Below are 19,716 nucleotides of genomic sequence, written 5' to 3'. Positions count from 1 at the left end.
GTGTACATTATAGTTTATGAAATATTTGGGTATCCTTTGGGATGCTGGGCACTATAAAAATGTAAAATATTTCTCTTGGGGGGGAACTACACCAGAACCGTGAATAGAAAAGAGAACACTTTACACAAGCACGTGACAATATGTGCCCAGACAGCATGTCCATTGTGATTCCACCTACTTAGTTTACTGTTACTGTTGACGGCAAGCAAAATATAATTACATGTAAGCCAGCACTGCCTATAAATGAGGCAGTTGCACAGAAAAGAAGTGTGGGCCTATGAAGTACAGTTCAAGATTGTTCTGCTTTCCTTCAAATGGGTCTATTTGTATGTACGTGTACCAGGCATTTTAGATTGAAAGGTCCCTCTTAAAGCAGGGTGATCTTTGGTCCAGGGAGCAAAAGATTAGTTCCAGATGTGGTCATGCTCTTCTAGTCCTTCAAAAGTAACTACTGCACCATCTGTTTTGTAATGGACAATTTCAAAGAGTGTCAAGGGGATGTTAAAGACATTGGTCAAATGACCAAAGACTCCTCTCTCACACACACACACTGTCGAGGTCATAGTGCCTCAGACAAATTCATATTTTCACTTTTCAATCACTCTGCCACCATGGGAACTAGGTTTAAGAATAGCAGTCATGTTAGTCTGTATTCGCAAAAAGAAAAGGAGTACTTGTGGCACCTCAGAGACTAACCAATTTATTTGAGCATAAGCTTTCGTGAGCTACAAGGAAAAATTCTCTGTCCTTCCAGAATAAGGCTCTGAAAATGTGTCCCAGAATATGACTATTGTTAATATATTGGGCTGAATTCAGTGGAGTGATTAGAAATCAATGGAAACAGACCCTCTTACATCTGGTGTGAATGTTTCATGGTATGTATTGAAAACCATTTTGTTTCCTTTTTAGTGGAATCTCTGAAGGAGGTTAAAGCTAAACTTGCTTAAACTGGCTGGTTGACCATAACAAATGAAGGAGCTGACGCATAAACTGAGCTTTTTTTCAACATGCAATATGGGGTTGTTACAGATCGTCAAAATGGGAGTTTGATCTCAGTATGCATGAAATAAGAGGAGTGAGTCAGTCTTTCTATGTATATTACATATCAATATCCAGGTTCAGTATGGTCTGTGCTTGTATATCTAAGATACTAACCGGGGTGAATCAGAATCTTGATAACTGCTAAACTTTATTGCACGTTGCTTATTTCAGACACAATAAAAGTGGTCATAGATAAGTTTGTGTCTACTTACTGCCAATGTATGTGCCCCTAAATAAGGATTCTATTACACTATGATCAATTGTTAGTTTTATTATGTTTTGATTTAACTGGTCTTCTCAGGCCAGGGACCATGTCTTTTAATTTACCTGTGAAATGCTATACAAAGTGATGGCAAAAAAAAAAAAAGGTTTTGAAATGAGTATTAGATGTTTAGTGATCTCCCAATGCTAATGCAAAGTCAAACTTTTGGCTCTGTTATGAGTTTTGGCCAAAGCCAGGAATTTTCATGGGCACCCAGCCAAGAACAGAGCACTATATCCCCTTTTCAGGTTAAAACAAACTTGCTAAAGCACAGTTGCAGAATCAGCCATCAACATAACAAAATTGAAGATGATTGTGAAGCAGGAATGGGTCAAGTTCTGTGGTCAGTTTCATGAATGTAAATGTCGATTTCAGTGCAGTAGCTCAAGATTTACACCAATAGTTGAGAGAATAATTTTGTCCAAAATGAACTGAAAAACATGGGAAAGCTACTCGATGCTTTGTGTCAGAAACATCAATTCCAAGGGAATAATTGTCAGTGTGGCCTTAAGGATTCACTTTTTCTGCACTGTCCACAGCAAGTGAGTCAGCAAAAATAAATTAAGAGAAATAATAAAATCACTCCAGTTCATTCTTCTGCTAGTCTGCCCAATGCATCCTGTCTTCTTCTCTCTCTCTCTCAGGCCTCAATCCTGCAATGAGCTCTGTGCAAGCGGATTGCTTCACTTGTATAGTCCCCATTTACTTTACTGTGGATCCTCTCCCTCTAGAGCTCATTGCAAGATAAGGGCCTTAGATTGCCCCCTATTTAGGAGATGGTTTATCTTCATTCTGTATCTTCACAGTTCCAAGTGAATCACTGGCACTTTAAGAAACAATATAAAAATGATAATAGCACAACTCCTTGCCACTTCCTCTCCTTGGTATTACTATAACTTAATTTGTCATTGTTTGTGTCATTTTGGGAGGGGATCCTTTCTGGGGTATTTTGCATCCATTGCATTTTAAAATTTAAAACAAACAGAATAGAAAATTTCCACTCTAGAGAGCTTCAGTTAACTCTTAAAGTTCCCAAGAAATATTATTGAAAGGGATAAAAGTAAGTGTGTATGTGGGAGTATGTGTACAAACCTTTTTGTTAAAAGAGCAGTTTTCTGTCTGAAGGCCATGGTGTGTTAATAGATAACGTGAGTAAATAATCCCATGCTTCCTTGTTTCATATTTTATGGGCCAAATTCTGACTTCAACCAGAGTCACACAACATAGGACAGCTGCCCACCTCTGTCAGCAATAATGGCTGAAGATGGCAACTGTCAAGGGCTGGGTCAGTCAAGTGAAGGGCTGGATGAGCTCTTAGTGGAGGTTCAAATAAAGAATATCCAAAGAGTTGCTGCCTGCAGCTAATTTCCCCTCACCCCAGGGTGAATTTGATTCCCAGCTCAACCCAAAATCCAGACGCAAACCCTTCAGAGTTCATTGCTTTTGTGGTTCTCCTCAATGATTAATTTTCTCCAGATGAGCTCAACCACCCACATTTCCCTCATGGCTCAGTTCCCCAAATGGCAATCTTTACTTGCAGGGCATGCACCTGTGGGACCTATGTTATCACTCTCAGGGAGTGTGTGCTAACCCCCTTGCCAGCTACTGGCTGGGTTATATAGACCCTGTCAAAGTGACATATTTCATTTCAGATGCACCATTCCAAGAATACACAATCCAGAAGAAAAGAAAAGAAAATGATCAGGTTATTCACAGTTACAACTGGCCATGCTATTCGTCTGGCACATGATGTCTTGAGCAGAGTTCAATTTGTAGCAGTAGTTAATCATTCACTTCATTCACAAACGGAAGATAGCATTTATTTCTTTGAAAAATTTAACTTATTTGTTTCCTGGCAGCAGTGGATTGAGACATAAAGGGGCACATTATAATCTCAGTTACAGCAATGTAAATCCAGCGTCACCTCCAGGTAGTTGAGGTTTACACCAGTTGAAATGGGTAGAATTAGTTTCAGAGCGTGAGCAGTTTCCAGAACACAACACAGAAAATAAAAAATCTATCTGCTTAATGTTAACATCACTTTGCCAAAACTTTTTCTGATTAATAGAATTTTCCAATAAGCTACCCGACCCTCCTCAAGATGAGAAGGAAATCATGACGAGCAGAAGGATTTGTTTTTCAATTCTCGAATGCTAAAAATATAAAGCCAATATTCCAGATTATCAATGTCAATATTTTATACAAAACTCTTCAACTCCATTGCAAACACCTGTCTTTACTCAGCCCTGCCTCCCATTTCATATTTGGCATTCAGAGCTATTTAGTGCAGGAAATCATTGATTTTTCAATTGACAGTAAACATAGATTCATAGTTTCATAGCGTTTAAGATCAGAAGGAATCATTAGATCACCTAGTCTGACCTCCTGCATATCACGGGCCATTAAATTCCACTCAAATATGCCTATGTTGAGTCCAACGACTGCAGTTAAACCAAAGCATTTTAGCTCTCAGGAGACTAAATTGTTCTGTGCCACAGGCAGAGAACAGAAGAGACCACGGCTCCACGCAGGCCCCTGTGATGGCAGGGAATTGATTAGGTGAAAGACCCAGATAATTGTAGAAGAAATCCATACCTATGCTGCAGAGGAAGGCCAAATAAATAAATAAACCTAACCAACAAACAAAACCCAACCAAGGTCTGAACTGGGAGAAAATTCCTTACTGACACCTCAAAACTAGCAATCAGATCCCGAGCACGTAAACAAGACACATCAGCCTGGTATCTAAGACAGAAGATTTTCTCTACCACCTCACCTAGAGCACCAGTCCATTCCAACTGGTATCCTGTCTCTAGCTGTGGCTGATCCCTGATTCTTCAGAGGAAAGTGAAAATAACCACTAGATTACAATTTCAGAGTAACAGCCGTGTTAGTCTGTATTCGCAAAAAGAAAAGGAGTACTTGTGGCACCTTAGAGACTAACCAATTTATTTGAGCATGAGCTTTCGTGAGCTACAGCTCACTTCATCGGATGCATACTGTGGAAAGTGTAGAAGATCTTTTTATATACACACAAAGCATGAAAAAATACCTCCTCCTACCCCACTCTCCTTTAGATAAGCTATTACCAGCAGGAGAGTGGGGTGGGAGGAGGTATTTTTCATGCTTTGTGTGTATATAAAAAGATCTTCTACACTTTCCACAGTATGCATCCGATGAAGTGAGCTGTAGCTCACGAAAGCTCATGCTCAAATAAATTGGTTAGTCTCTAAGGTGCCACAAGTACTCCTTTTCTTTTTAGATTACAATTGTGCTTCAGGGGGAAAAAAATTCCTTCCTGACCTCTTGCAAGTGACCAACTGAAGCCGTGAAGCATGAGATTAGATTATAATCATTATCATAATACAGAGCCACACGTGTTATGAACATGTTGGGTAATGACATTCTTCCCAAGACCCTTAAAGGAAGGGGATGAATGGGGGGATTCACAGACTTCAAGGCTGGATGGGATCACCACAACTATCCAGCCTGATCCTCCCATACACAGGCTGCAGAAATTCTCCAAGAAGCTGGATTAAAGGACATCTTTCAGAAAAATATCTAATCTTATTTTAGAAACGCCAAGTGACAGTGAGTCTCCTCCCTGGTAAGCTGTCGAAGTGTTTAATCACCTTCACTACTAGGAATCTGCATCTTATTTTAAGGTTGAATTTATCCAACTTCAACTTCCAGCCTTTTAATTTTGTTGTGCCTTTATCAGACAGGTTGAAATGCCCCTCACTATCAAATCTCTTTTCCATGTGTATGTACCTATGCACAGTGATCAAGGCTCCTTCGCTTCAATAAAATGAATAAATTGATCTAATTTAGCATCACCACATTAAAACTTGTTTTCTGGCAACTGGATCATTTTTGTGATCCTCCTTTGAACTCTCTCAAGTATGTCCACATCCTTCTCGAAGTGCAGACACTAGAAGGGGACACAGTATTCTAGCAGTGGTCTTACCAATGCTGTGTACAGAGGCAAGATCACTTTACTACTTCTACATAATATTCCCCTTTTTATACATCCAAGGATTTCATTATCCCCTTTGCCACACCATTGCACAGAGCTCACATTGAAGATATGATCTACAATGACCTTTAAGTCCTTTTCTGAGTCACTGCTTTCAAGACAGAGTCTCAAATCCTGTAGGTATAACCTGTGGTTTTCGTTCCCGAATGTATTACCTTGCATTTGGTTGTATTAAAATGCATTTTGTTTGACTGTCACTATTTACGCAGCTAATTCAGATCATACTGTAACAATAACCTGCCTTCCTCATTCTTTACTACCCCACCAGTCTTTGTGTCATTTGCAAACTTTACCAGCAAAGATTTTATATCATTGTCTAGAGTGCTGATAAATATATTAAATAGTAAGACCAAGAACCAATTCCTGGAGCCCCTGTTGGAACAAGCCCCGCACATTGATCTCTCCCTATTAACAGCTACATTATGAGATCTATTTGTAAACCAGTTTTTAATCCATCTGACATGTGCTCCATTAATTTCACATAATGCAAGTTTTTAAATCAAAATACCATATCGTTTTAACGCAAATGTTTTACAGAAATACAAGTATACCATATCAAAATAGTTACCTTTATCAAGCAGTCTTGTAATCCTGTTTTTTTAAAAAAAAGGCAACAGGTTTGTCAGAAAACCTAAGTTCCATGAAACCACATTGACTGGCTTTTATTATATTTTTGGCTTCTAACTCCTTGTTGATAGTCCTGAATTAACCATTCCATTATTTTTACCTAGAACTGACATGAAGCTAACAGGTCTGTAATTCCCTAGGTCATCTCTTTTACTCTTTTTAAATATTGGAGCTATGTTGGCAGTCCTTCAATCCTTTGGAATTTCATCATTTTTCCAAGATTTGTTAAAAATTAACATTTATGGTTCAGCAAAGTCTTAAAGAAACTATCTGTAGAGTTATGTGTATAAGTTATCCAGGCCTGTGGATTTGAAAATATTTAATTTTACCAGATGTTGCCTCAGTCCTCCTTTGTTACAGATAGTATATCTTGTGCTCTATCCACAACAGCTGGGATGCATAGATACCTCTGTTTCATCCCAAATACAGAACAGATATAGCTATTGAACATTTCTGCTTTTTGAACACAGCTATTTATAATTTTAGCATTTTCATCTAGCAATGAACCTAGGGTGGTTGTTTTTTTATTCCCAATATGTATAAAAATTGCCTTCTTATTGTCTTTTGACTTATTGGATATTGCTTGTTCATTGATTTCTTTGGCTTCTCTTTTCAGTTGCCTACCTTTTTAACTTGTTACTTATATTCAATGCCATTTACTTCCCCATTTTTCCAGTCTTTATAGGTTGATTTTTTTTATACTTTATCGTTGCTTCCACACCTCTTTTTAACCAGAATGTCTTTTTGCCCAGCAAAAGTGGAGATGGGGAGGGGGTTTGTGTGTGTCTGTGGAAGTGTGGCTTTTTGTAAGAGATCCTCGAACACTTTCCACTTTAAATTATGTTTCCACTCAATTATGACAACAATTGCTTTCAGCTTTGGAAAATTGTCCTTTTTTGAAGTTTCAAATATATACAATACATTGTGACACACTGTAACCCAAGGTAGCACCCTGTAACTCCCATATTCATCATTCATATATGGTTGTGAAACTTAAACTTGCCATGTAAGATATCATATGAAAGGTTATGATCTGCTGAAACTCATTGATTCACCACCACACAATGGAATTACCCAACCCTGGGACTCAGCAAAGCCCACCAGGCCATGTCTGGGCTAGTATTTTCCATTTTCCAGGCACATGGACTGAGAGTATAAAATAAGGGACAGTGGCATCATGCAATTAGCTTTCCTTCCCCCACCTATGCTGAAGGCAAGAAGAACACTGGGAAGACAGACTTGAACTGAGGAGACTGGTCCCAGGCTGGAAAGAAAAGCCTGTGTATTAAGGACTGTAACTTACCTGCAACATCCAGTGGGGTGAGAAAAACTGTTTGATCCAAATATTGCTAGCCTAAAAAAGGTTTAGAATTTAGACTGTATGTTTGCCTTTTATTTCCTTTAGTAACTATCTCTGACTTTTATGCCTACCACTTATAATCACTTAAAATCTATCTTTCTGTAGTTATCTTAATCAGTAAGTTTGTCTGAAGTGCTTGGGGAATCTGCTCAGGTTACAAAGGCTGGTGCACGTCCACTTTCCTTTGATGAAGTGGTGAAATAGTTAATAAGCTTGCACTGGTCAAGAGAAGGGCTTGAGCTGTGCAACACAGTATATTCCTGGGGTGGAAGGCTGAGGTCCTGGGGGGTTTGCTGGTGTTTCCCTGTGTATAGTTCATGAGAGTATTCATGCAATTTAACTGGGTGTGCCTCTGCATGCTGGTAGCTGAGTGATAACAGCTGCTAAGAGGGTTAGATGCTTGTCACTGGCAAAGGGTTGTAAGAGACAGCCCAGGCTGGAGAGAAAAGGGACACAGTGGTCTCAGAATTCCAGGTTGTACCCCGGGGGTCCTGTCACATACATGTTGGTGAAATCATTAATCATGAAATAAGTTAATGTCAAGTGATATCAATTGGGCATACTTGAACTAAATAGATGCAAAATATCTTAATGCATGAGAAAAAACAGGTCCATTAAGCAAAGTCTCCAATTAAGCAAATTCCTTTAACAATGTATAGTAGAAAGATTTCAGTAAATTGTCTGAAGTTATAGCACAGAACTTTTGAATGCCCAGGCAAGATAGTGACTACAAGGTGAATTTTCAGAGTGTTGAATGGAAGGGTTAAGTGGTGTAATTTCCATTAACATTCACTTATTGGGTCTTCAGAAATTTCTAAACCCGTTTGGGGTAAGCGTTTAATGCAGTGGACAAGGATTTATCAATACATCCCCTAACATAGTGAAAATGGTCCTGTTGTGTGCAACAGCAACTTTCACGGGTGTTTCTTAGAAAATGTGTTTATGACTTTGATATTCATTCCTCACTGGCAGACAATTTAATCTTTTCCCTTTGTAGTTCATAGGTCAGTCTTACTAAGTACAAAGATATACTTCTTTCTTATTCATAGAGTGCTTTGGGATCCTTGGATGGAAGCTGCTACTGTAAGTGTATAGTACAGGGGTTCTCAAACTGGGAGTCATGAGGTTATTATTACATGGGGGGAGGTGGGGTTGTGAGCTGTCAGCCTCCACCCCAAACCCTGCTTTTCCTACAACATTTATAATGGTGTTAAATATATAAAAATGTGTTATTAATTTATAAGGGGGCTGGGGGGCGGGGGAAGGTCGCACACAGAGGCTTGCTATGGGAAAGGGGTCACCAGTACAAAAGTTTGAGAACCACTGGCATAGTATTTGTTGTTATATTATGTTGTAACAATCTGCCTAGGGTGGATGTGTACTACTGGGTTACCTAGATGAAATCAGAAATGGTCAAATGTGCATCATAAACCCATAGCACTATCAGGTATCAGAAATTCTCCTCTTGCTCAAGTGATAGGGCCTTTGCCTTTGGAGGAAGATTTGAAAACTATTCTGCTGCTGTGAAGATGCAGGTGAGCAGCACAGCGACAACTCTGTTGCCCTACCTGGCCAGAGGTTTATTACATCAAAGTTTCTCAAGTTGTGGTATATGGAACATTTGTTATTGGTCTTTGAAGCATTTACTTGTCATATAATGCAGGATGCTACTCATTTCCAGCTGTTAATTGTACTGAGTCAGCTAACACTCCATTAAATATTGTCCCACTGTTACTGTTCCATGTAACCAATTGCTGTAGTTATCAGAGAGGATGTGAATGATTATAAATAGGAAGGCAGGTGACCCACAAGACAATCTCTGTATTAAAATATGAGGCACGATGGATATTTTGGTGTTTAATTGCATTGCATGTTTATAACTTGAAACTGAGTGTCTGGATCCCTTGTTTGCAAACTGGTTATTGATACACTGTCCAAAAGACAGTGCTGGACGCCACAGAGCACATTCAAAGCCAGGGTCGCTGCCCTGAGGACCTTTCAGCCTCATTAACTTGTAACGAATGTCCAGGAGAGCTTGTCTGTTACTGGGGAGAACGGTACCTGCTGGCTCATTTGATGCTCGGGCTCGATCCCAGGACCCTCCCGCAGCGGCCAGTCCTAGCTCCCCCGCAGCTCTCAGTTCCAGCAGCGGAGCAGCCCCACCGCCAGAGACCCCGGAGCAGGAACTGCCCCGGAAGCCGAGCTGCGACGGAGCCGGGCCCTTGGGGATCCACGTCCACCCCCTCCCCGGGGTCACCCGAGCTCTAGCCCTGTTAGTACCGAGGCGGGGCTGAGCCGCCCAGTGCGCCCCCCCCCCCGGTTTGGGGTGGGCTCAGCGCTGGGACTCCAGCTCCGTCCCCACTTTGGGGCTGGCTGGAGCCGCATTTGTCTGCCCTTGGGCCGGACCCTTTTGTCTCCCCGGGCTGGTCCCTCCTTGCTCGGCAGCAGGGCGAGGGCCCCAGGCAGGGCGCAGGGCCCCGGCCAGCCTGCGGAGCCCCAGCCCAGTGGGCGGGCCGGGAGCGTGAGGCAGGGCCAGCGGCAGCTGCTCGGGCCGGGCGCAGGCGCTGCGGCCTGTTCCCCTTCGGGAAGCGGGCTCCGACCCGCGACGCTCCGTCCATGAGCTGCGAGGTGCGTAGCCTGCACCCGGGCCGGCCGGCCGGCGGGTGTTTACACGGCACCGCCATGGGAACGGGGCAGGGACAGCGGCCTGCGTGCGCAGCAGCCCCGCTCCGGGGCAAGGCAGTCGGCCGGAAACGAGCCGCGGCGGGGCTCGCTTCCCGCCCCCTCGGGAGAGCCGCTCTGCCGTGCCCGCTCCGTGCCGCGGGGCAGCCCCTTCGCTCAGGGCGTGCGCCGGGCTCGGCGGTCGGGTGGCGGCAGGGGGACCACGGGACACTTGGTAACCTGGGCACCCCCCCACGCGCACCGTTCAGTCTGTTGCTGGAGTCACAAGAACACGGGCCTCCTCCTTAAGGGCCCCCCAGTGCAGTAACCAGTTGCAGCCGGGCCTAATTCATCATGGAAGGGCTTGGGGAGCCTGGGCCGCAGTCACTGTAATGAGCTCTCCCGGTTATCGTGCCTGAAACGAGATCCCCGGCCTTGCATGCGATTAAAAATAATAATAATAATAATAATTAATAAATCGTAACGCTTAATCTGCAGTATGCTTCCTCGGATGATGTTGATGCGTTTGGGGGCCCATTTCCTGCGCTAGAAATACCCACTGAGGAGACAGGAGCTGAAGGGTGTGTAATCGGAATGGTGATTTGTTTTTTAACAGGTTGTTGCGCTGTACTTTGCCAGGAGCGCTGAATTGGCAGGTGTTCGCTCTGAGATTATTTCTGTACCGCAACAATTAACCTCTCTACAGCTGTGGGAAGAAATTGTTAAAAGGCATCCAAGGTAGTTTTAGAGCATGCTTCTGGTGCTCCTCAAGTCTGGGGGGTTTTAAACTGTTAACAGAGTTACAAATGTAATATAGTGGAATTAACATGTGTGTGTCAGTTTTTCAGTATAATAAAAATAGTGAAATCTGTTCTACATTTTGCTACTTGTGATCTTATTTGTTCTACAAATATGTTCAAAAGAGCATTTCACTGATTTTTGCATTAAACTGGCTGGCATTAGTAGCAGCCCCTAAGCTTGCAACTGAAAGGCTATAATTAAATATTAGAGAGGATCTTGCCTAAAATGAAACAAAATTGGGTTTTTGCGGTAGCAGTAGCAAGTAATCAAACTGGAATGTATCTTACCATATAGCCTATTACTGGATTGGTTACTAAAACCTACGGACTTAGGCCACAAAATGATCAGTAGTTTGCAAGTTTTATTCTCTTTATGAAAAGCAAATCAAATTATGTTTTACAGTCGCAAATTGTGCAAAGCTCTTGAAGATGTTACATAACCTACCCTGACTTGGGTGGAAAATGAAATTGTGTTTTGCCTTTCTGTCAGCAGTCACCACTGGCTTCTAACCAGGTCACTAACACCTTGATAGTCTTACTTGCCCCGTTGGTACATCTACTTGTTTCTGGGCAATAGTGTTTTCCCTCCATCTGTGCTATACGCTTATGCAATGTATAATTCCTTTCTTATGATTGTTTTTACCTTTTCTAAACAAAGCTTCAGCACTCTCTTCTACTGCATGCATGTTATCTTCCCTATCCACTGTATATAATCTCTTTTTTTATTTTGCTTGAAATAACCAGCTCAATTCCTATCTTTAGAAATTGTATTGGTTTGGTTCACCACTGGCCCTTGCCCATGAAAAGATAATCATCAAGTCCAAGGGTATACAGTTGTTTGTTGTGATTTTTTTTTTTTTTAAAGAAAACAGTACAAATGCAGATGCATAAGTTGTAATCTTACTGACTTCAGCTTCCTTGTGCTATGCACCAGTCAGTTGTTCACATTTAACTGAGAATTCATGCAAACACTTTACTTAAATGTATTTATACTACTGCTAATCCTCCTCAGACTTGCTGCCATTCAGGATCAAGTGGTCTTTGCTGTTCGCCAGGAATACGTGCTTCTTGGTGATCAGCTTCTGGTCCTGCAGTCAGGTGACGAGGTTGCTATTATCCCACCTATCAGCGGGGGCTAACTCCAGGCAAAGACGCTTGGGTATGTATAGCTTCTTTTTGTAAATGGCCTCTGGGGGTTGATCATGCATTGAAACATTGCTGGAATTCTCTTTTTAGTTTTCCCCTCTGTTTAGGGTCTAGTGATTTGTGGATGACTTTCCCCTTCTACTGGAACTCTGTGAGTGGGTGTAACGTGCATCCCCTGCAGTAGACAGCTGTGATGTTGACACTGAGATGTAAGTTGGTGCAGGAATAAATGATTAATGTATTTGCAATGGATTGGAAAAAGCTTTCAAAATACTTTGGGCTAGATTCACACAGGGAGTTGGTTGCCTAGACAAATCACTGGGATTTGCAAAACCTGAGTTTGGCATTCAGGCTTCCCGGACAATGAGTGACAGGAAATAGGCAGCTAAAAGTGGGATTCACAAAAGCCAGCACACTAGGCAGGGAGTGGCATGAACTAGCCAATAGGCGATGCCAAGGAAAAGAATGTGTCCTAAGCCCGACCCCTCTTAAGGAGTTGGGTGCCTCCTTCTGCTTGGGATTCTCAGCTGTGAACCCTCTCTGAGTTAGGCACCAAAGGTGGTGGTGAAGGACCATCTCCCCCATAACTTTTGGCCCAGTAGTGAGGGTACATCCCTGGGATGTGGAAGACCCCTGGTTCAAGTTGCCACTCTGCCTGAGAGGGGAGAAAGGATTTGAACAGGGATCTGCCACCTCTCAGGTGAGGGCCCTAACCATTGAACTATGGGATGTTTTTGATATAGGTCTCCCTCAGTCTTTTGTGTTAGTATTGGAGCAGGAGGACTGGATCCTGTGTCCCCTACATCACAGATGAGTGCTCTAACCACCAGGCTATAGAGTCATTCACTCTCTCTCTGGCCCACTGACTAACTCATTATTTATCCACAATGGAACAGCTTTAATGGGAGAGACTAAGAGAGGCCCATATCAGACTATCCCATAGCCTAGTAGCTACAGCACTCACTGGAGAGGTGACCGATTCCTCTTCAAATCCCTTCTTCCCTCAGGTAGACGGTGCTCTACATCCCAGTTGAGTACCCTAATCACTGGCCACAAGTTAGGAGGGAGGTCCACCACACCACCCCCTGCTTTGTGTGGCGTTAACCATGGTCAGAGCATACCTACGGGATTATCCCCACAAATGAGTTAGGAGGAGGAATGCCTATCTTCCATTGCTTTGTGCATCATACTGGGGCTTAGGTGTCCAGCTACCTAGAGTGAGGCAATAGTGTACATGCTCAGAAGCCAAAAAATAGGCTCCCTGGAAACTTTAAATGCAAACACTTAGGTGCTACGGAAGGTTGGGTACCTTTGGGGTTTGGCAGCAGCTAAGCAGGAGTTTTGTGAAGACTAGTGGTGCCTAAGTCCCTTTGCTAATGTGGCCCTTTAATTGTTGTATTTTTAAAGATCTTTTCATGCTTTTATAGTTGTTGGCTTTCAGTAGAGGTGCCAATCCTCGTGGTTGGCTAATATCACACTGAAAAGAAACCTTTTTTACTTTGACTTTTTAAAATTAAGATGCTAGAGAGATGATTTAAAGCAATTTTGAAATATAAAATTATCATTTTCCTCTTTTTCTGCTAAAAGAACCTCTCTCCTTTCAGACTAACAAATGTATTTGGGCATAAGCTTTTGTGGGCTACAACCCACTTCATCAGATGCATGGAGTGGAAAATACAGGAGCAGGTATAAAATACATGAAAAATGTGAGTTGCCTTGCCAAGTGTGAGGTCAGTCTAATGAGACAATTCAATTGACAGCAGGATGCCAAGGGAGGAAAAATAACTTTTGAAGTGGAAATGCATGTCCCATTTCAGACAGTTGACAAGAAGGTGTGAGTAACAGTAGGGGGAAATTAGTATTGGGGAAATTAGGTTTAGGTTTTGTAATGACCCAGCCACTCCCAGTCTTTATTCAGGCCTAATCTGATGGTGCTCCCCTGGAGCAAATCAATCATTTGGATCAGTGCCCTAGTTTTTATTGTAATAAGATTCTTTGCCTTCTTCTAACTCCAGACAGTTTATAATTTGACATTCTTACTGTAGCCAGTCATACAATAGGACATGCTAGCACAAGGGGCTCTGCTAGCTGATCCCACTGCAGACAGGGCTCTAGAATTGGTATATTAAAACAAGGAGAGCCCCTGTACCTCTAGAAATTGCCAACAAGAAGTGCAATTAGTGTTCTCCCAGCAAAGGGGCTAAGAACTGATTCGGCATAGAGACTGACCTACTTTTTCATCTCTACTGGTGAGCCGTACAGCTGAAGCATGTTAGTGGGTGCCATACAATTGCTGGATAAATTCTGGCCCCACAGGTGTTTAAAAAGCAGCTTCCAAATGGCCAATGTAACTAGAAAAGTAACTCATTAAATCTTTGACTTTTGTAGCTTTCTGTTTCCTTCCAGAGAAGCCATGAATGAAAGTGAAGATGAGCCCAAAGATTTCATCAAACTGAACTGTGAAAAACTCTCTGCAGATGAAGTGTCAGAGCTGGTGATTTCTCCATGCTGCGGGGCTGTCTCTCTGTTCATAGGTGAGTTTAAGGCTCCTAAAATAAATCCATGGATGTGTATATCTATCAGTAAGTAGAGCACAGGTCACCTCATAAGTTCAACCTCATGCTTCTGAGGCTACTTAAAAAATAAGTCTCTGGGACAAACCAATAATGTTTAGCAAATTATGTATTAAACATTTCGAGCAAGATCATGGCCAGTCCTCATGCAATAAGGAATGAGGTCCTAAGGAGCCTCCTTACTGGTGTGGTCAGCCTAGAATTGTAGCCCCTATATTTGGGGGAGCACAGGGACTGCTAGTTGCTCCCCTGGAGCAACTTACCCAAAAGGAGATGGGGAATAGATAGAACTATGGTTCTGTAAACTCCATGTGCTGATCACCAGGGCTGTCCCTTCACCACACTCCAGAGTAGGGCTGGGGTTAAATGCCACAGTGTAGCTTATATGCAACTTACCTCTTCATAAAATAGTATCTGAAGAGATGAGACTTAATTCTAGCCTTGTGGTTAATATATCAGGACCTACATTTTCAGAACCCTTTGTGCTCAGAGGTGAGTACCATTGTGTACCTAAATTCCATACAGTTATTCGTGTTGTATGAGCAATTGCAGTGAGAACAGGCACAACTTTCTAAACATATAGGGCCAGATCTGTGCTAGTGAAGATGTTGCCATCTTGGTAACTCTAGCATGTAAAATCTGTGGGTTAAATTCTGTCCTTTTATACATGAAGAATTGCTAAAGTACTAACAAAACGGTCACTTCCAGCTCATTGCAGTGAGCTGGTTAAACCTTTTCTAGAATGAGAAATAAGTAATTTGGACATTCTTAGATCATATGCTCTTTGGGACAGGGAGTATATTTTTGTTCTAGCACAATGGGGTCCTGACCCAGGACTGGAGCTCCCAGGTACTCTTGCAATAGAAATAAATAACATTTGTTTTTAGTAATTCATTTATTTTTAGGTACTACAAGGAATAACTTTGAAGGGAAAAAGGTGATTCACTTAGAATATGAAGCATACTCATCAATGGCAGAAGCTGAAATAAAGAAAATCTGTAGAGATGTTAGACAGAAATGGCCTTCCATCAAACATATAGCAGTGCACCATAGACTTGGGTATGTATGGCCAAGATGTGTCTGTCTAAAGGTCAGTATGTTTGTACTTGCATATGGTGTGGGCAGGAACCTGCATATTCTCTGCTGCGAAACCTGCCCCTGACTCCACCCCTTACTGAAAAATCGTGTTGCAGGGCCCGGTCACTTTAAAAAATCCGCTTCCAAAGAAACTTTCAAAACATGAACCAAGTACAAACCAGGGTGGTGATGGCTGCCTGAGTCTGCACGTAGCCTGAAACACACTGAAAATAAAACTAAGATTTATCTGAAGCTGCCACAGTGTTTCCAGTCTCTTGCCCTGGGGTACCACAGAATCCAAGCCCTTCACTACAGAACTTAAGTCAAGTATACAAGGTCTAGAATACCTGGAACATCTTTGAAATAGGAGTTGCCAGGCATGCTCACTGGGAGATCAAGGGCCTTTGCCAAGACTTGCAGATTACCCTTTTGTTGAGTTTAAAATGCAGATCCATTGGAAAGTAATGACATATGAATCTTACCAGGTCAGTCCTGTACTGGGATCTCCTGGAATGAGTGGGTAGATGCAGATTTTGGTGCTAGTGGAGTCTGATTCAGGATCAGAATCTAATTTTGAGCATATCACAAATGGATGCCTCCCCACCTCTCAGCAAAGATTACCACTGTTCAGTAGTGCTAGGTTATGTCAAACTTCACTTATTTTTACAAAGTGTATTACACTAGATGAAAAATATCCTCATAATTTGAAACAATCTTTACAAATTCAGTTTGGATGCAGAACTGTCCTATTAGCGGGCCAAACTTTCTGCCAGGTTCATGAGGAAATATGTTTGTAAAAGTGTAGGATTTAAACATCTGTTGCTGATTCAAGTTGAGTGGGTTTTGTTTGTTCAGAGTATAAGCTGTTTGAGACAAGGATGCTCATTTACTCTATGTTGTGTACAGTGTCTTGGTAGAATGGGGCCTAGCCATTGTTGAGGACTTTGGACTTAAGATTTACATTGCCTTACCATCTAATGTCTTATTTGTCTTTTCCTAGTTTAGTTCCAGTAACAGAAGCAAGTGTGATTGTAGCAGTCTCCTCTCCACACCGAGTGGCATCTCTTGAGGCTGTGCAGTACTGCATCAATACTTTGAAAGCAACTGTTCCAATTTGGAAAAAGGTGAATTTAAGTATTGTAGCTTACAAAAAGTGCCACCTCTCTGTCTCTGGGGTCTGATAGTTGTATAAGCACTTAAAATTGTCAGCTATCCACTTCTGTGATTTGTATTGCAGAGGGATGTAAGGGACTGGGGTTATGGTTTGAGACAGGACAGGTTCTGGGTTCCAAATGTTCAGTTCTGAGGACTTGGCCTTGAGTATCAGCTTCCAGTATTTTGGATGTTATGAACAATTGAAATATCCTCCTTTCTAAAATGAAGGTTCAATAGTTTAATATGGAATAATGTAGAAGGCAAATGCATTAAAACTTGATCATCACGAGCAGTATATTTGCTGCAGCTTACACTTTCTTTCATGAGCTCTGTGCAGGTGGACACTGCACAGAACCCTACTAATCTGAGTGGGGAATCTGCCTAGGCGTAGGTGTTTGCCTTCATGGACCTCATTGCAGAATCAGGGCCTGACACTGTGTGCATCTCAAGACAGTGTCCTCTTTTTCTGTGTCTACCAAACACTATGGAAACTGTACTGCAGATTAGCTGACTTTTTGTGTACTGGTTATATTTCTATGTAGCAGACTCCTGAAGCACTTCCCATTTTTTTTTTTTTTGTTTGCAGGAGATTTATGAGCAGGAATATTCTTGGAAAGAAAACAAGGAATGCTTTTGGGCAGATGTGGAACAATAACTCCATCTCCAAAGTCACTATTAAAACTAACCCCTTCACTCTACAGTGGGCAACCTGCAGCCCATCAGGGTAATCAGCTGGTGTGCTGTGAGACAGTGTTTACATTGACTTTCCACAGGCATGGCTGCCCTCATCTCCCAGTGGCCGCAGTTTGCTGTTTCTAGCCACTGGGAGCTGTGGCCAGCATGGCCCTGGGGCCCATGCCGTTTCCCATAGCTCCCATTGGCCAGGAACAGCAAACTACGGCCATTAAGAGCCGTGGGCAGCTGTGCCTGCGGACATTCAATGTAAACACCATCTCAGCCTGCCAGCGGATTACCCTGACAAGCTGCAGGTTGCCCACTGCTGCTCTGCAGTAAATCTAACTAGTAAAAGCATATGCATTATAACAAACACTTCTGTCTAAGACAGAAGGTAATAGATTAAGTTCCCAAATAACTTTCATTTTTTGTAAAATCACCCAGCTGTGTAACTAGCTAGACTGTTTAAAACCATTTCCCCAAAAATTCTTAATTGAAAGGAGTCTAGTTTTATATACTATATGCTGCTTTAATACCTTTATTCTCACCTTGTGGGTTCACTGCCAGCACTGGAGATCACAATGTGACAATCAGCTTTATGGTTTTTAATCTTAAAAATATCCTTAGTTGGCATTATGACTGCAAAGTCAACATAGCGGCTTTAAGATATTTGACACTTAAGTTGATTAAACATTTTTGGTACAAGCAGAGAAAAATATAAATTATACCCAGAGTTACTAATGTGACTTGCCAGTAGCTTTGTTTCATAGAAATATTTTTACTGTGTAGCTGATACTACAGGTTCATCACATTAAGGAAATTTAAAGCTCTTTATTGGACATGATCATACACAACTAATTTGCATTAGCAATAAAACAAACTTAACTGAACCTTAATAGATGTATCGAGGTGACTAGTTTTGAAGCAGCTTTTGCAGCTGTCTTATTCTATGGGTTAAAAAAACCCAATAGTAGTTACAGATTAAAACAGTGTTAAGTCTCTAACTTGAACTTACAAATGCAAAAATATTTATTAGTTAGGAATAAAACTTCTCATCTTAACTAGTTGTTAAGAGGGCATTGTCATCTTGAAACAGTCAATTTTTAAGAAAATAGTTCAGTAGATTTAACAGGAGGAACTAATTAGTTAATGGGACTACTCACATAAGTAAGGTTACTCACACGTACAACTTGATATTTGTTTATGTATTGTAGTATTGTACAGTAGAGGTCTCAACTGAGATCAGAGCTCCAGTGTGCTCAGCCCTTACAAACCTAGTGAGTGATAGCTTCTGCCCCAGAGAATTTATAATCTTAAATAGAGCAGAGAAGGGGTGGAAAGGAAAAGAAGCACAGGGGTGGAGTGACTTGCCCAAGATTATACAACAGGCCATTACATAACACTTAGGCCCTACTTGTTTCACTGTTTCCTCAGTAGCCCTGGCAACTGCACAAAGCAAAAACAAAGACAATTTTCTCTCTAATCTTTCACTCACAGTAATCTTTGGTGTTAATTTCAACTAGAGTAAGTTTTAAAACAAAATCAAAACCCAAAACTTCAAACAGAAGTGTGATTAAACTGGGTCCTTGTACTGCTTTTTGGTGTACTTCCTACTGATGGCAGTGGGACATCCCTGGGAAGAAGAGAAGCCACTCTTTGCATGTATGCATCTATTATGGGTGTCTAATGTGTATCACTTTGGTCCCTCTATTTAGGTAAGGCAGAATAAGTTATGGACTGAATTTTCCTTGTTTGGCATGTGCAAGTGAAGAACTATGCTTTGCTGTATCGATTGTTCAGTGCTATCAGATCCATGAATAAAGATCACTTCTACAGAGATCAGTATTTGTTGGGAGTTTTTTAAATGCAATTATTATACCCAGTGTTTCAAATTCTTGGCAGTAGTGGCTCCACCTGAATCTGTTTCCAGGGAGAGGCCCCGATTCTGGGATCAAGCAAAAAATGGGTATTACTTACAAAGAGGTTTTGGACTAATGTGCCATCTCATTGGTAGTCTGTGAACCAGTGTAGTGCTTATATGCTAGCATTAAAACAGAAAATGACATTGCAAAGTTATACCTTCTCTGGGCCAGAGGCAACTTATGGAATCTATGGATTTCACTGGTGCTTCTTACCTGATCTGATGGAAGGAGAACAGAGTAATCACTCACATATCCCCATCATATAAGCAGCTGGAGAGAAGACTGCAGATTAAGGGGAATACTACCTTTCCCCCCAGTAACCAGGCATAAGAAAGTGGAGGCATGTTGTGTTAAACTGCTAAGATCACACCATCTTTTTGT

At 41.8% G+C, this 19,716-nt stretch overlaps 2 protein-coding genes across 6 annotated transcripts; both read left to right on the top strand.

The window, feature by feature from the left end:
- The first annotated feature begins 9,646 nt into the window (after positions 1 to 9,646).
- Positions 9,647 to 12,142, top strand: LOC140911265 (molybdopterin synthase sulfur carrier subunit). Of its 2 annotated transcripts, none has more exons than XM_073343922.2 (4): positions 9,647 to 9,954; positions 10,604 to 10,725; positions 11,800 to 11,946; positions 12,041 to 12,142. In XM_073343922.2, the coding sequence occupies exons 1-3, from the start codon at positions 9,943 to 9,945 to the stop codon at positions 11,924 to 11,926; spliced, it is 261 nt and encodes an 86-aa protein (XP_073200023.1). In that variant the 5' UTR covers positions 9,647 to 9,942; the 3' UTR covers positions 11,927 to 11,946; positions 12,041 to 12,142. The 2 variants fall into 2 exon arrangements, with proteins under 2 accessions (XP_073200023.1, XP_073200022.1); XM_073343921.2 differs by having other exon boundaries at positions 9,651 to 9,954; positions 12,024 to 12,142.
- Positions 12,053 to 19,252, top strand: LOC140911264 (molybdopterin synthase catalytic subunit). Of its 4 annotated transcripts, XM_073343917.2 has the most exons (6): positions 12,058 to 12,142; positions 13,538 to 13,619; positions 14,340 to 14,467; positions 15,412 to 15,565; positions 16,584 to 16,707; positions 17,325 to 19,252. In XM_073343917.2, exons 2-6 carry the CDS (start codon positions 13,546 to 13,548, stop codon positions 17,391 to 17,393), a joined length of 549 nt encoding a protein of 182 aa, XP_073200018.1. In that variant the 5' UTR covers positions 12,058 to 12,142; positions 13,538 to 13,545; the 3' UTR covers positions 17,394 to 19,252. The 4 variants fall into 4 exon arrangements, with proteins under 4 accessions (XP_073200019.1, XP_073200018.1, XP_073200020.1 ...); XM_073343918.2 differs by lacking the exon at positions 13,538 to 13,619 and having other exon boundaries at positions 12,053 to 12,142; XM_073343919.2 differs by lacking the exon at positions 13,538 to 13,619 and having other exon boundaries at positions 12,060 to 12,142; positions 14,322 to 14,467.
- The last annotated feature ends 464 nt before the right edge of the window (positions 19,253 to 19,716 follow it).

Source organism: Lepidochelys kempii, chromosome 5 (assembly GCF_965140285.1).
Source record: "Lepidochelys kempii isolate rLepKem1 chromosome 5, rLepKem1.hap1, whole genome shotgun sequence".
Classification (NCBI taxonomy): Eukaryota; Metazoa; Chordata; order Testudines; family Cheloniidae; genus Lepidochelys; species Lepidochelys kempii.
The sequence above is the reverse complement of the archived record's forward strand: the minus strand, read 5'-3'. Positions and strand labels throughout refer to the sequence as shown.